The sequence below is a fragment of the Martes martes genome, assembly GCF_963455335.1.
Source record: "Martes martes genome assembly, chromosome: 1".
Taxonomy (NCBI): domain Eukaryota; kingdom Metazoa; phylum Chordata; class Mammalia; order Carnivora; family Mustelidae; genus Martes; species Martes martes.
In genome coordinates this window covers 213,961,339-213,977,301 of record NC_137888.1, presented here as the reverse complement: position 1 = coordinate 213,977,301, position 15,963 = coordinate 213,961,339, and the positions used below count along the sequence as shown (strand labels likewise).

The 15,963-nt window shown below is 55.8% G+C and overlaps 1 protein-coding gene across 4 annotated transcripts in view; it reads left to right on the top strand.

Annotated features, from left to right (window-relative positions):
- UHRF1 (ubiquitin like with PHD and ring finger domains 1) overlaps positions 1–15,963 on the top strand; it is a 38,097-nt gene that overhangs the window by 11,300 nt on the left and 10,834 nt on the right. For all 4 annotated transcript variants that reach the window (XM_080799466.1, XM_080799465.1, XM_080799467.1 and 1 more), the window contains 5 exons: positions 8,228–8,491; positions 9,037–9,191; positions 9,974–10,189; positions 15,468–15,568; positions 15,671–15,857. In XM_080799466.1, coding sequence (XP_080655592.1) covers positions 8,228–8,491; positions 9,037–9,191; positions 9,974–10,189; positions 15,468–15,568; positions 15,671–15,857 — 923 coding nt within the window. The remainder of the gene's footprint in view (positions 1–8,227; positions 8,492–9,036; positions 9,192–9,973; positions 10,190–15,467; positions 15,569–15,670; positions 15,858–15,963) is intronic.

The following is a 15,963-nucleotide window of genomic DNA, read 5'->3' as shown; positions in this document are numbered from 1 at the left end:
CAGGCACCGTCCATATACTCTCCCCGCCCCTCGTCCGGTCCCGCTTCACGTCTCCACAGAAACCTCAAATGCCTGAGCCAGGAACAAAGGCTCCGCTCGCAGATCGACATACCGGGCAGGAAGCTGGCACTCCAGTCTGTAGCCGTTGGGCTTTTAAGTCCGCCTCCCCTGTTTTTTTTGACGCTGCCTTCAATGTAATTTCTAGAAAAGGAAGTTGGAGGTGGCCGATGGAGGATGGATGAATTTCGAGGAAGAGCCTAGAATGCTTCCTCAGACAGTAGGACGGGAGGGATCGGGTTTTCCTTTGAAACACACACCGATGGCCCACAGCCTGCGCCCAGTTAGAGTTTGACCCCCGCAGGGGTCTGTTCTCGAGAAATTTGGATCCGCTCGTTCGGAGGCCGGAGATGGCCTTGCTGGCCAGGAATTTCCGCCACTCTGGCCTGCTCCGCGGAGTGAGCGGGAGCTCGGTGCTTTCCTCGGGGTCTGCGGGCCCCGCTTTTCTGTGTCCTTTCTTCTCGCTCTCTCCCCGGCTCTGGAAGCGCTTAAAATGGCCACCCTCGCTTTCTCAGCTGCCCACGTTTGGGACGCTTTCTCCAGGGGCAGTGGGGGGTTTCCGTTTTTGTCGGAGTCTTTGGGGGCACGGCCCATCGTGCTGTGAGTGGGATTTCCCACGGGGAAGCTGAGACGGTACGGCACAAAGTGTCGGTCCCGTCTGCAGGGGCCGTCGTGGAGCGGGGTGTGCATGGTAGGGACAGCGGGGGGCGCAGGGACCGTGTCCTGGATTAAAAGTCTGCAGTTGGGCTGCGCGTGCCTGACTTTGTTGTTGTCGCATTTTGAACTGGGTACTGCCGCCATCTGCTGTCTCCGTTGAGGAATAAACACTGCGACCCGCCGGATTTTTGGGGGCGGGGAGGCTCCTGGGCGCTTAACTCGAAATGAGACCTGATGATTAATTTCTTGGGCTCTTGGTGCCCTTGGAGACCTTTCGCCTCCTTCCTGGGAGAGACACGATGACTTGAATGTCTCTAGAAGCTGAGTTAACCCACCCTGCCCGGGGAGGGGACGCCTGTCCCGCCGATGGCCTGTGCAATCAGCAAAGGCAGGGCCCCGAGTGAGCTCTACCAAGGGGGCTGTCTCTCTCTCTCCCGCCTCCTCCCACGGCTCATTTTTTGTGGCATCCAGACCGACTTCGATTAGCCCACTCGATCTCTTTGTTCAGCAGAAGGTCCTTCCGCATGTGCCTGCTCCGCCATTCACGGTGTGATTCAGACGTGAGTCGGGTCGAGTCCTCCCCAGTGGGAGGCTCTGTGAGCGCCTGGCACGTGCCAGGTGCTGTTGTTACATTTCCACCTGGCCGAAAAGTTTCGGGCGCCACCACGAGCCCTCAAGCACCTACCCCTAGAGCTTGCCCTGGCATCCAGCCACATTCCGGTCAGCCCCGCTCTTTCCGTCCTCCTGTCTGTCTACCAGTCCGTGGTAGTTTGGGGAGTGCGTTTCAACGTAAGTTGCGTGAGCACTTTACGCCTGCCGTTAACTAGAGTCTGGGACGGGTTTGCGGGTCTTGCTTTTTTGTTCAGGCAACACTGGCATCCAGCGGGATACGCAAGCATCAGGCAGACCATTTGGCGTCTGGACAGATGTCTACACCCATGTACCCAAACCCCCATCTCCCTTCATTCCTAACTCGAGATCCGACCCATACGAAAGCCCTTAGGACCCCTGTGAGAGTTATAAGGCCTGATGAGCGCAGGAACACCTGTGTGTGGGAGCCCGGAGGCGGGTACCTGCAACTGGCCGGCCGTCGGCGGTGGAGACGGAGCTCTTGACGCCGCCTGCTCACAGCCCGGCTTTCTCGCTTGGCACAGGCTTCCTGCTTCCCCGTGATCTCCGTGACGGCCGCCTGTTCCCCCGCCTGGCGCTCCTCTTCCCCACTCGGCAGCTTTGGGAGGGAACGTGCAGTTGCCTCTGTCTTCCGGCCGAGGAAGCCAGGCCTCGAGTGTGATGCAACTTCCCTGGGGACGCCAGCGGGGCCCCGGCCTGGCTGTCGGGTGGGGGTGGGGCCCTGGGACGCCGACAGACAGGACATAGGGCAGCGCCTCACAGTGAGTCCGGTCCACAAACAGACAAGGCTCACCGCGATAGAAAGTGGCGGAGTTTCCAGTGGGGAGGCCAGAGAGCTGTTTTTACAGAATGTTCTAGAGAGTCTTCGCAATCCTTCGGGCTCCCCCACCCCCCACCGTTTTTTTCCGCCTTTTAAAGAAACATGTCATAGCAGTCCACGGTCTGCCGTGAGGTTGACTGAGCCGATAAAGCAGAACATAGTTGAGCCTTTCTTCAGGATATGGGAGGGTTTCGTGGCCGGCTTGTTTGGGCTGAATAGGTTGGCGGTTATGTCGCTTGATTGGCGGAAATACAAGAAGCCGAATGGGGGCAGGGACCCGGGCGGCAGGCCCAGCCTGGGCAAGGGCGAGAGGCATCTGGCGCCTTTTTCTTGGCTGCCCAGAAAAATAACAATAGCTCTCATTTGTGGGGACTCCGGCTCGCTCAGGTGTAGGGCTCTGGCTGTTACAGAATCGTCCGTGTGTCCCCAGCCCAGGTGGCTGCCATCCGAGCTCCTCGCGGCTCTCCCAGTGTGGCCAGTGCGGGACTGGGCCCGGCCAGCTCGCGAGAAAGGCACGGGAAATCAGCGCCCACTGGGTTTCTCCCCTTCGGCCCTGCTGACGTGGGAGGCGGGCTCATTGTCTGGAATTGCCCCCAGTTGAGAAGTACTAATTTAGGTAATTGATGTGAGGGAAACAGTGAAATCGGCCACACTGGCCTCAAAGGCCGTGTTAAGATCCCTCAGAAAGATCAGTCTGAACTGGTGCCCTGGAAACGGCCTCGACTGGGTCCCTCGCATCCTAGCACCCCAATTCAGAATGGCTTTTCCCGAGTGCTCGCCCTGATTCCCAAAGGGCCGAGTGGGGCAGCAGAGTCCTGTCCTTCAGGCGGTGCGAGGGAGGGTCCTCTTCCCCTGGGAGAGCTCCCAGCAGGGCCTGCCCTCCAAGCCAGGCGGCAGCAAACCCTTTACCTAAATATTTGTCTCCGAGAGGGCTGCTCGCCCTGCAGTGGGGAAGCAGCCACAGACAGGATGCGAATGAAGGGGCGTGTCCCAGTGCAATAAAACTTTATTTACAAGAACAAGTGTGGACTAGACTGTCCGGCTGCCCGTAGCTCTCGCCACTTCTGTCCTATTGTGCGTCCATGCAGTGTCCTTACTTGGAGATCCAGGTTTTGCTGTTAGGAACAGCACTGCTGTGGAATGTATTAAACCTGTTCTAGTACATTCTAGTACATTCTAGAACAGGTCCCCTAGGGCACTGTGTTGCAGAGTTCTTCAGGGCAAGGTGTGCAAAGCGTCTGGTCTCAGCACTTCCCCGCCCACCCCAGACCAGCTGAAGACCCTAAAGAGCCTTTGTTGATGTGGACGAGTCATGTGTGGCTTTGAGACGCCATTCTCTCCGCTTTCTGCCCCCAAGCTGGGAATTCGTGTCCCCTCTGCCTCATCCGGGCTCCCGCTACATGGAATCGTCTTCCCCCCGTTTCTGTTGGTCTGTCTTGTCTGCATGCTGGGTTGCAGGCTGAGCAGGACTGGCGAGGGGTCAGGGCTGTACCCCCAGGAAGAGGGGCAGAGCAATTTCCTGCTTCCTCCCTCTCAGACTCCCAGGTTGGCCTGGTGGGTTCTCGTCAGTGCTCCCTTTCCTCCTGCAGCTGTAGGTCCTTCTTGGTATGAGGCTCACTGTCCTCCCCACCTCTTGCTGAAACAGCTGGTTAGAGCCGACCCAAGACCTACCACTTGCCAAGCCCAGGGACATGAGTCTCTGTCCTCTTGGGCCTCTGGGCAGCACCCGGCACCCTGAAAAGCATCCCTTGAAAGTGTTACGAGGGGACAGAGACCGGGGACAGAAACGGTAGGCATGGCAAGCTCTAATCCCGGTTTCCAACAGGAACCAACGTGCTTAGCTGTCAAATCACATACGTGTTAAGTTCGCTCTTACGCGGTCCGTGTGGTCGAAAATTCCAGATGTCCAGAAATGTCCAGAAGGCGTACTTGGATTAAGACGGAGAGGAAGACATAAACACTGTGGGCAGTTTTGTCTTTAGACCTGAATCCGCTGTACAGGGTTACGTGCCCCAAACCAGCGTACGTGTCCTATCATAGGAAGTTTGAGGGATTTTCGGTGCAAAGTGTGCCTCTGCGAGTTGTTAACTTCAGGTGAGATTTTAAGGTCAGGACCTCGAAAGTGAGGAGCAGATCACCTGTCGTGGAGTTTTTGTAGCTTTTATGAATATCATTAGCCTCGGTGGAAATTTTCAGACTTTTTTTTTTAAGACATTATTTTTAAGTAATGTCTACACCCAGCATGGGGCTCAAACCCAGCAACCCCGAGATCAAGTCGTGTGCTCCTCCATCTGAGCTGGCCAGGCGCTCGAGAACTTTAGAATCTCGATGATGAATGTGAATGTAATGCACGTTGGCGTGAGGCAGGCCTGGGCCTAACCTGTCTCCCCCGTGGTTCCCAAATGTTTGTGTACAGCTTTGGGCAGGCAGGGTCGGAGGAGAGGGACACACAGCACACACCCTCTCCTACAGCAAACAGTTGTGCAGCCTTCCTGCTGACCTCAGGGGCCCTTCTGGAAAGTTCTAGAAATGACTGCAGGAAGCAGCCAGACCAGCTTATGACCAGGAGGCAGAGTCCTGTGCGCGCCTCCCCCAGCCTGAATGCCCCCTTCCGTGCCCTGTCTGTGCCTCTGTCCTCATTCTTGCCAAGTCGGTAGGCACGTCGGCCTCCTCCACAGGGCCTGTGCCCAAGCAAATCCATGAGCTGACGGAGCCCGGCTTCCTGACCCACCATGGGCGGGAGGGGCCCGGTCGTGCTCCTGGTTTCAGCCCTCCTGCCACCTCTCGGCTGTCCAGGTGCCTTGGTTTATGCTTCATTTCCCGTCCCCTGAGTCGTCCTTGTTTCATTTGACACGTATGGGAGTCTCATCTGATTTGCTGCTTTCCCTGTCACAAGGCAGCTGTGTGGACTCCTTCGTGTGACAAGGCCACGGTTTTCCTGGCACATAAGGCTGTGGACGCCCTGTGAGGTTGCTGTACGTGTCTCGGGCACACATGCGAGGGTCTGTCTAGCTTAGGGGTTCTCCCTGGGGGTGATGGTGCTCCCCTGGGGACGCTGGGAGGTGTCTGGGTGTCTGGGGACGTCTGTGGCTGTCACAACGTGGGGGTGCTCCTGGCATGGAGTGGGCAGGGCTCAGGGATGCTGCTCAGCCCCCAGCAGTGCTCAGGACGGCCCCCCCGCAGAGCGATTCCGCCTGATGTCAGCAGTGCCGAGGGGGTGTCTGCCTCTCGAGGTGCTGGGCCCCAGGGTACATGTGTCTTGTTCTAAGGCCATTTGGCCCGCCTTCTGCTGGTTTCCTTGCCCCAGTTACACCGGGGACACTTGTGTTTCTTCGTCTTTTTAAATTAGCGTGTTTATTGTGGATTTACATGTTTATAAGCTTATTTGTATTTACGTATATATTTGTGCGTCTCAGGTCCTCAGTAACATCGAGAGGAAGGCTCAGTGATTTCTCCCATATCCCTCCTCCCACACCGCCGTTCTCCCCCATTCCGGTGTCCGCACCAAGTGCCATGCGTGTTACAGGCAATGAACCCACGTTGACCCATAGAGGACATTAGGGTTCGTTCCTCATCCCATCGTTTTGGACAGCTGTGTAGTGACGTGGGCCCGCTGCTGTGGCTGGGGGGAGCCTCCCGGCCCTGGAAGTCCTTGGCGCCCCACCTTGTCAGTCACGCCTCCTCTCCCAGCCCCTGGTCCCCACTGATCCTTCTGCTGTCTTCACGGTTTTGCCTTTTCCAGAATATCACCGAGCTGGCATCACCCACTATGCATCTTTCTGGGACTCCCTTTTTTCCTTTAAAAAAAAAAACCCAGCCCAACGCGTTATTGAGACATAATTCAATGCCATATGATTCACCCATTTCAAGTGTGCGATTCGATAGTTTTCTGTGTCTTCATAGAGCCGTGCAGCCATCACCGCGGGCACTGCTAGGACATTCTCTTCACCTACATACTTTTTAGTGTCCCTTCTCAGCCCCTGACAACCAGTCACCGGCTTTGTCCACGGAGGAGCCTGGTCCGGGCGTGGACCCACACCACGTGTGGCCTTCTGTGTCTGGTTCCCTTCCTGAGTGTCATGGGCTTGGGGTCTATCCCCGGGCCACGCGTGTGGGCGCCTCACTCCTGTCCATGGCCGGGGGGCCCTCCCGTGTGTGGGGGACACGTGTGTGTATGCAGGTTGTTCCCCGCCCCCCGTTGGTGGACGCTGGGTGGTTCCCCCTTAGGCTGCTCTGAGTCCTGCTGCCGTGAACATGTGTGTGCAGGTTGACTTGTCTCTTCCCAGCTGTGTCCCTCTACCCATCATCACAGCTGTCCTATGTTGGCCCTGTGGGGGGGGGGCTGGCATCGAGGGTCCCCCCTCACACTGCGTGAAGCTGTGGGGTGTGCCTAGGAGCTCCGTGGCTGTAGGCAAGTGTCCGTGTGTCCAGAGGCCTTCTCCCGGGGACGGGGCGACCATTCACCAGATGCTTGGTTTGCGCTGAATGACACAGCAGCTGCTGCAGTGAGGGGCTTTGGGCCCTGGAGCTCGCCTTCCCTGTGACCCAGGGGCCGCTGGCCTGTTGACAGCCAGCAGGCCTTGAGACCAGCGACTTCTGCTAACCCTCGGGAAGGAAGGAAAGTTGATTATTTGTGCACTTGTGTCCCTTTCTCTTTTTCTTTAGGACACTGCTTCTGAGCTGGGTAGTGTGGCCCTCAGGGGACCCTGGGCCGTGTCTGGGGACATCTCTGGTCCTCACGACCGGGAGTGCTCCTGGAATCTAGTGTGTGGGGTCAGGGGATGCTGTCCCCCCCCCACCAGTTCCCAGGATGGCCCCCCGGGGAGCAGCCGGACCCCATATATGCCTACGGCGCTGTAGGCAGAGACCCGCCTTAGGGACGTTGGGCGAGAAGAAGATGCACTCGAGGGGCCTTGCTAGGTGTTGATGGGGTGCCGCGGTGCGGGGGGGAGGGGGGAAGGGGGACAGCTTCAAATGAAAGAGAACTCCTCAGGCCTCATGTGCCACTGGGGTGTGGCTCAGATGACAAAACTCCTTTGTACACTGTCACCGGGCGGTCATGAGGATGGCCGGCCTGAGTGGTGTCAGCACAATCTCGCCAGGGACTCGTGTGGGTGGGATTGGGGGAGAGAAGCTCGTGGAGAGGGGCGGGGCCAGCAGGAAAGCTGGCGGATGTTGGGTCTGTGTCTCCTTCCGGTAGGACAGCGGCTCTCCCCCGTCCCTCCCCGTCGGCACCACCGGAAGATGGAGGTGAAGCTAGATTGGCTCGTTGGGTCCCTGTGGGCGTGTCCCAGCCACCGTGTGAGGCGGGGCAGCATCCCCGGCCCCATCCCAGTCCTGATAACCCAAATGACCCCAGGTGTTGTCAAGCCCCTGGCGGGGAGGCAGGATCACCTGGGCGGGAACCCCTGAGTCGGGGGATTCCACTGACACCCCCCCGCCCCCAGGAGTCTGCGTTCAGTAATCGTCTGACCCGCTGAGGTCCTGGGGTGCTGCACACATTGAAATACACACACTGTGTGGGGGGAGGGGGTGACTCGCCCATGTTGGGGTCACTCTGGTTTACACCGCCTGACCCCTTGGGGATGGGTTCTGGTGTCTGGTGTGAGCAGGGACCTGGCTTAATTTTTTTGCCTGAGTTAATTCTCGAGGAGTCTCTGTGCCTTGCTGCTGCGACATTTTGAGGCAGGTGACACGGCGCTTCCTGGGGGGCAGGCTTGCCCTCAGTTCGGCTCCAGTGCCAAAGGCCGTGCATTGTTATTGGACCCAATATTAAGAAACCCTCCCCTGGCATGTGATGGGTGCACCTAGCATGGCTGGTTATGCTGAACGTCCTCTGTATGACGTGGGGAATCCTCATTGGAGAGGCTCTGAGGGTCCTGATGGAAAGGAGTGACTGTGTGTTACCCGCCCCCCACCCCGGCAGTGTTGTCCTGTGGTCTGATCTAGATCCTGCCCTCCACGAGGGCAGATCTGGTACCTTGTGTATCTGCTGCCGGGCACCCAGAAGGGGAGCACTCAGTGGCCGGCGGGCCGGTGACCTTTGTCTTGGGGTCTCTGCAGATGGAGGACGGCCACACACTCTTTGACTACGATGTTCGCCTGAATGACACCATCCAGCTCCTGGTCCGCCAGAGCCTTGTGCTCCCGGCCAGCAGCGTTAAGGAGAGGGACTCGGAACTGTCGGACACCGACTCGGGCTGCTGCCTGGGCCAGAGCGAGTCTGACAAGTCCTCGAACAGTGGCGAGGCGGCCTCGGAGGCAGACGGGAAGGCGGGCCTGGCAGATGAAGACACGTGGGACGAGACGGAGCTGGGCCTGTACAAGGTGAGTCTCTCGCGGCAGGTTTGGGGTTGAGCGTGCTCCCCACGTGGCCGCCCTCTTCACCCCCAGGGCCCCAGGTAGCATGGCCCATGCCCCTCCATCATCACTGGCTTCACCCCCAGGGCCCCGGGTAGCATGGCCCATGCCCCTCCATCATCACTGGCTTTCTGGTAGCCCAACTGCAGGGTCAGGCCAGCTGTCCTCCTTCCCTTGGCCAGGCACCCCCGGTCCTGCTGTGAAAATGACCGGCAGGAGCGCTTCCAAGGCTTCCCCGTGGAAACACAGAGTGATCCAGCGTCCCTCAGTGATCCTTGACGGCACGCATCATGTCTGGGTTTTGCGGGGCTCTCTCTGCCTGTCCCAGTGGAAGGAGAACCAGAGAATCCTCAGTGCCATGGCTAAGAAATCCTATTATAGTCATTTGGGTTTGAGTCCCGATCCTGAAGCGTCTGGCCCCCCCAGGAACCCAAGCAGTCTCTCGTCCTTGTTGCTCTCTGACATGTCGGGTGTCTCTGGGTTGGATGAGAGTGTTTTCTGGTTCCCGGCAGGCCAACGAGTATGTCGACGCTCGGGACACGAACATGGGGGCGTGGTTTGAGGCCCAGGTGGTCAGGGTGACGAGGAAGGCCCCGTCTTCGGACGAGCCCTGCAGCTCCAGCTCGACGCCAGAGGACGATGTCATTTATCATGTGAAATACGACGAGTGAGTGTCGCTGCGCTTGGACAGGCCAGGGTGTTGGCTGTGTCCATGGGCCCTGGAGTTCGGCACCGGCTAGGGCATGATTTAACCACTCACGAGGCCACCCCTAGAGGGCTGACATCATGGGGACCCCCAGCTAGGCTGACCCCCTCCTCACGACGGCTAGTTGCAAATGTGCCAACCCCCCCCCCCCCGCCCGTTTCCTGAATTCTTCGGTTCCTGCCATGCGTCATTGCTACATGAGGCCTCTCTAGAGTTTGTCATCTGTCCCTTACTGGGACGTGCAAGTACTTAGCACTTAGTGTGTGCCGGGCACGGGGGTCCTTGTCTCTGCACGTGGAGGAGGTCTGGGACAGGCTCGGGTGACCACCACAGGTGACTCCAGGCTGGGCGGCTACATCGCTGGGACTCCCACATCACCGTGCTGGCAGGTTGCTTCCTGGTGAGGGCCGTCTTCCCAGCTTGCAGACTGGCCGCCTTCTCACTGTCCTCACACGGGCTTTCTCTTGTGGGGCCGCGAGAGCCTGCCCCGGTGTCTCCTCCTCTTCTTGTAAGGACTCCCCGCGGGTCTTTTCCGGGGACACCGTTCAACCCACGACACCTGTAATTCGAACGTGTCTTCTAGGCCTGGGTATTTTCCTTACTGGGAGTTGAGCTCATCGGGGAGGGGGCTTGACGGGCCACTGTGACCAAAGTAACCCGCACTCGTGTCGGCGCCTCTCCCGTCAACGGAATGAAGTCGGGTGTGACGCCGGGATCTCATGACGATGCGGTTTTCCTCCCAGCTACCCGGAGAATGGAGTGGTCCAGATGAGTTCCCGGGACGTCCGGGCCCGCGCCCGGCACATTCTTAAGTGGCACGAGCTAGAGGTGGGCCAGGAGGTCATGCTCAACTATAACCCCGACAACCCCAAGGAGCGTGGCTTCTGGTATGATGCAGAGATCGTGCGGAAGCGCGAGACCCGGACGGCGCGGGAGCTGTACGCCAACGTGCGGCTCGGGTGAGTGATGCGCGGCCCCGAGGCTGTCCCGCCAGGGCCCTGGAGGTGAGGCCCTCCGTCCCTCACGTCCCTCTGCCTGGGTGACTGTCTCTGAACCCCAGGCCCTGACGGTGGAGGTTTCAAGAGGCCTTTTTCTCTTTTTTGGTGGTGTTCTGAATTTGGTGAGTAGGTAATAATCCCAGAGTGTCAAAATCCAGAAAGTGCTGAAGGAATGTTCTCCGTTCTTCTCTCTCCCTTGGTCACCCACATCTCCTTTCCGGAGACCTCTGTCTTCTTGTCACCTGCGAGTAAGCTAGCATAAACAGGCACAGAAGCAAAGGGCACGTAGGATACGGTCCACATCTGGGATCAGCAAACTGCAGTCCGCAGCCGGATCCAGCCCTCTGCCTGTTTTGGCAAATCAAGTTTTATTGGCACACAGCTATGCCCGTCCCTTCACTGATTACCCGTGGCTGCTTTGGTGTTAAAAGGGCAGAGTCTGTTAGCTGAAGAGAGGCTGTGTGGCCCACCAATCCAAAAATACTGTCTGGCCCCTTTTAGGTATTTGCCAAGCCCTATTCTACGTGCATGTGTGCGTGTGTAGGTATACATGACGGAAAACTTACCATCTTAACCAATTCTAAGTGCGCAGCTCAGTGGCATGAAGCACGCTCACGCCATTGTGCGGTAACCCCCACTCTCTGTCTCCAGAACTTTCCATCTCCCCACGTGGAGACTCTGTCCCCATGAAGCACGGACTCCCCACCCCCTGCTCCAGCCCTGGCTCCCACCATCAGTCTCTGTCTATGTGCACGGGACTCCTCTGGGGCCCTCCTGGGAGTGGGGTCCTGCAGGTTGTGTCCTCCTGTGTCCGGCTGCTCTCGCTGAGCCCGGTGTCCTCAGAGTCCATCCACCACAAGGTGTCAGGATGTCCTTTTTTGTGGTCAAGTAATATTCCATCATGTGTATAATGCATACATATACGCAGATATTTGGGCAACAGTGTCTTGAGCAAGGTGCAGCAAGTGCAAAGGTCCTGGGGCAGGCCATGCCTGGTGCCTTTCTTGCAAGGAAGTCAGCGGGGTGGAGTGGAGGGGGAGAACGAAGACTGTGGGATCCTCCAAGCAGCATGGTCCAGAGAAGTTCAGAACTGGCATTCTTTTTTGCTGGCAGCCATTGGAGCGTTGAGCATTGGTAGCATTGGAGCAAAGCCACATGCTTTGACCTAAATTAAGAATTCCAGCTCTGACAGCCAAGACAGGAATGCACTGCAGGGGGCAGTGTGGGAGCAGGGACACCAGGGTGGAGACCTACACAGGTGTTCAGGGGCAAGGTCCTGGGGCTCAGGCCGGGCCGCGGCCATGTTATGGTTAATGAAGAACAAGTGTGTTCTTTCATTGCTTTTTCTCTCTTATTTCCTTGTTTTCAATTTCATTGATTTCTGCTCTCATCTTCCAAATTTTCTCCCTTCCCCTTTCTTTGGGTTGATTTTGTTCTTTCTCTAGTTTCTTTTTTTTTTTTTCCTTAATTAATTTTTAGAAAGATTTTATTTATTTATTTGACAGAAAGGCCGTGAGAAAGGGAACACAAGGGGGCGGAGAGGGAGAAGCAGGCTTTCCGCTGAGCAGGGAGCCCGATGCAGAGCTTGATCCCAGGACTCTGGGATTATGACCTGAGCTGAAGGCAGAGGCTCCTCGACTGAGCCACCTGGGCATCCCTTTTTTCTAGTTTCTTGAGGTAACAGGAAACTTAGACTGTTGATCTGAGGCATCTCCCCTCCCTAATGCCTGCCCTTAGCGCTATACATTTAGTCCTCGGCACTGCCTTCACGGCTCTCCATGTAAAAGTTTGCTATGTTGTATTTTTCTTTTTCTTCACCATTCTTTTTTTTTTTCCTTTGAGACTTACTCTCTGGCTCCTGGCTTCTTTAGAAGTATTGTGTTTAATTCCCAAGTGTTTAGAGACTTCTGCATTGTCCTTCTGTTACTCATTCCTAATTTCTTTTTTTTTTTTTTAAGATTTTTGTTTATTTGACACAGAGAGAGCACAAGCAGGGGGAGCAGCAGGCAGGCAGAGGGAGAGGGAGAAGCAGGCCCCACTTAGCAGGGACCCCTCCTCCCGCGATATGGGACTCGATTCCAGGACCCTGGGATCGTGACCTGAGCTGAAGGCAGTTGCTCAACCCATTGAGCCACCCTGACACCCCCTGGTTTCTAATTTGACTTTATTACGGTTTCTTCTGTGGCCCCTGGTAGGGTCTAAGTTGCTGAATATTCCGCAGTTGCTTGAGGAAAAACCAGGATATTCTGCTGTTGGGCAGAGTGTCCTACTTCCATCTGTTAGAGCCTGTTGGTGGTCCCTTCTGATTCTTGCTGATTGTCTGTCTGGTTCCCCGTCAGGTGCTGAGGGGTGCTGGCGTGCCCACCTTCACTGTGGGGGTGTCTGCCTCCGCTCAGCCTCACATCAGTGTCTGGGGCACACATGCTCAGGGCAGCTCTGTCTTCCCGGTTGAGAGACCTCTCCATCATGTTGTGATTTCCCTCTTGTCTAGTGGTGTCCTGGCTCTCAGGTGCGTGTGTGTCTGTCCACACCTGCTTTGGTTTTTCAAGTTAATGTTTGCAGGCTGTATTCTTTTCTTTCCTTTTACTTTCAACCCATGTAGTTGGATTTGAAGTGAGTTGCTTAGAAGCAGCACATAACTGGCGTGTTTTTTAATCCATCCTGGCATCTTGCCTCTTGATCGGCACATTCACACCATTCCCGCGAGGCGAACATTGGTGTGTTACGACTTAACGTCTGCCAGTTTGTCATTTGTTTTCTGTTTGTTTCCTCCATTTCTCTTTTTCCATCGTTCCCATGGGTTACCTAAACACATTTTAGGATTCTGTCCAGATTTGCGTACTGTCTTTCGAGTATCGCTGTGGATAGGTTTTTTAGTGGTTCCTCTGGATTCTACCGTAAGCATGCGACCTACTGGTTGTTCCTTTTGCCAGAAACCCATCCTTACTTATGTCCGTTTGTACTCACTGAGCAGCAGACGGGGTTCGGATCTTATATCTCAGTCCTCACCTGTGTCTTGCAGGACTCCTAAGGAGGATAATCTGTCAGATGCGCCCACATTTCTGCTTTTTCTGTTTCTCTTCTGTTGCTCCTAAGATTTCCTTCCTGTATCATTTCCTACCTGAGGAGCTCCCTCTCTCATCCTGTAAGGGCGTGTTTGCCAGCGGTGGATTCTGTGGATTTTCCTTCACGGGAGAGTGCTACCAGCCCTGTCGTACTGAGGTGACTCTCAAGCATTGATTCATTCTATCCATACATGCTTTATAATTCATTTCTTCTTTATTTCTTTTAAGTTTTTATTTATTTGAGAGAGCATGCGCAAGCAGCAGGGGAGGGAGAAACAGGCTCCCCACTGAGCAGGGAGCCCGATGCGGGACTGGATCCCAGGACCCTGAGATCATGACCTGAGCTGAAGGCAGACGCTTAACCAACTGAGCCACCCAGGTGCTCCACGAGTCATTTCTTTAAAGTGACTCTTCCTAAACAGTTATGACGATGTTGTCACAACGTAAAGATGTCATTGCTTCTTTTTTTTCTTTTTTAATTTATGTGTTCATTTTAAGTATTTTTTTCAAAAGATTTTATTTGTTTATTTGACAGACAGAGATCACAAGTAGGCAGAGAGAGAGGAACGGAAGCAGGCTCCCTGCTGAGCAGAGAGCCTGATGTGGGGACTCGATCCCAGGACCCTGGGATCATGACCCGAGCTGAAGGCAGAGGCTTTAACCCACTGAGCCACCCAGGAGCCCTCATTTTAAGTCTTTATGCCTTTGTCATAATTTCTTTTTTTTTTTTAAGACTTATTTATTTATTTGACACAGAGAGAGAGATCACAAGTAGGCAGAGAGGCAGGCAGAGAGAGAGGGAGGGAAGCAAGCTCCCCGCTGAGCAGAGAGCCCAAAGTGGGGCTCGATCCTAGGACCCTGAGATCACGACCTGAGCTAAAGGCAGAGACTTAACCCACTGAGCCACCCAGGTGCCCCCAGTCATAATTTCTTTTTTTTTTTTTTTTTAAAGATTTCATTTATTCATTTGACAGAGAGAGATCACAAGTAGGCAGAGAGGCAGGCAGAGGGAGAGGAGTAAGCAGGCTCCCCGCTGAGCACAGAGCCCAATGCGGGGCCCGATCCCAGGACCCTGAGATCATGACCCGAGCCGAAGGCAGAGGCCCAACCCACCGAGCCACCCAGGCGCCCTCCCCCAGTCATAATTTCTTAATGACTTACTCAGTCACTGATTTGTTTTCCAATTTCCTCACTTGTTTTTGTAACCATTTGGCTAGTTGGGATGTATAGAGCCCGCACAGACTTAAGTTAGATCAATCTGTATCACTTAAGCCCCTTTTATCTTCAGGTCTCCTGTCCTTTCCTCCTTACCCCTTTCCTTACCAGGTTATTTATTGAGGAAGCCTGGTTGTGTGTCCCACAGACTCTCCACGGCTTGGGTTTTGCCTTCCACGCCCTGTGGCGCCATGTCCTCTGTGCCTCTGTCCCCAGGGTTTCCTGCGAGCCGGCAGGACCGTCTGTGCCTGTGCAGCCCGGGTCCGCGGCCTCGGCCACTCATGCTGTCAATCACTCAAAATATGGCCGGCACGGGCCAAGCTGACCCGGAAGTGTATCGCACACTGGGGGTCAGGGGCTTGGTGCTGGGCAAGAATGCAAAGTAGCTCGTGCCTAGTTCCGTCCTAGTCGTCACCCGTGGAAATAGTATCTTAGGACCCGGGGAAATAGTACATCAGGTTACGTAAAGCCCAGCATTGATTCTGTCCGATTTTACTCGTTCAGCGTGGTGGTTGGAAAACTCAGAATGACACAGGTGGCGTTTGTCTGGGACTCCACTGGCTTGCCATTGGACACTGTTGGAGATGTGGGGTTGGTCCCTGGCGGTCACTTGACCCTGGAGGAGTTTTGCATTTTGATACAGGGAGACTGAGCAGACCTCACCCTTTGGTTTCATGTGTGGGGCCTTGTTTAGTCACGGCTGCCTGTTGAAAGGTTAGAAATTCTTCTCTCAAGGGCACGTGATGAAACCGGGGTTTATGCGTTGTCTTTGCCTTGCCTCTGATTTAGTAAGACTTGAACCAGCAAGGAGAGAAGCTCAGTGACTGCGAGAAGCCCTGATAAAGCTAGATAGAACCAGAGGCGTTTCTCTGCTCTGAGCAGCGTGGGAGGTGGCAGAGTCCCTGCTGAGGCGCCTTGGCTTGGCCAACTGGAATGTTCTAATGGCTTCTGCCTCACAGGGGTGGTTCGCTCAATGACTGTCGGATCATCTTCGTGGACGAGGTGTTCAAGATCGAGCTTCCGGGCGAGGGGAGCCCTGTTGTTGAAAACCCAATGAGAAGTGAGTTCTGATCCTGTCTTTCTGCGCCTCCCACGTCGGGTGTGGGGTGAGGGCTCCCCGTCTTGGCCCCGCCGGAAACTGAGCCCCGCCTCCCTCCTCCAGGGAAGAGTGGGCCCTCGTGCAAGCACTGCAAGGACGACGAGAACAAGACCTGCCGGGTGTGCGCCTGTCACCTGTGCGGGGGCAAGCAGGACCCCGACAAGCAGCTCATGTGTGACGAGTGTGACATGGCTTTCCACATTTACTGTCTGCGCCCGCCCCTCAGCAGCATCCCCAAGGAGGACGAGTGGTGAGCTGATGGGCTCCTCCTCGCTGCCCGTCGAGTTTTCCCCGGGGGCGTCTGGTATCCCCGGATGAGATTTACCCTCATCGTTGGGCAGCGCCGTGAGATGCCT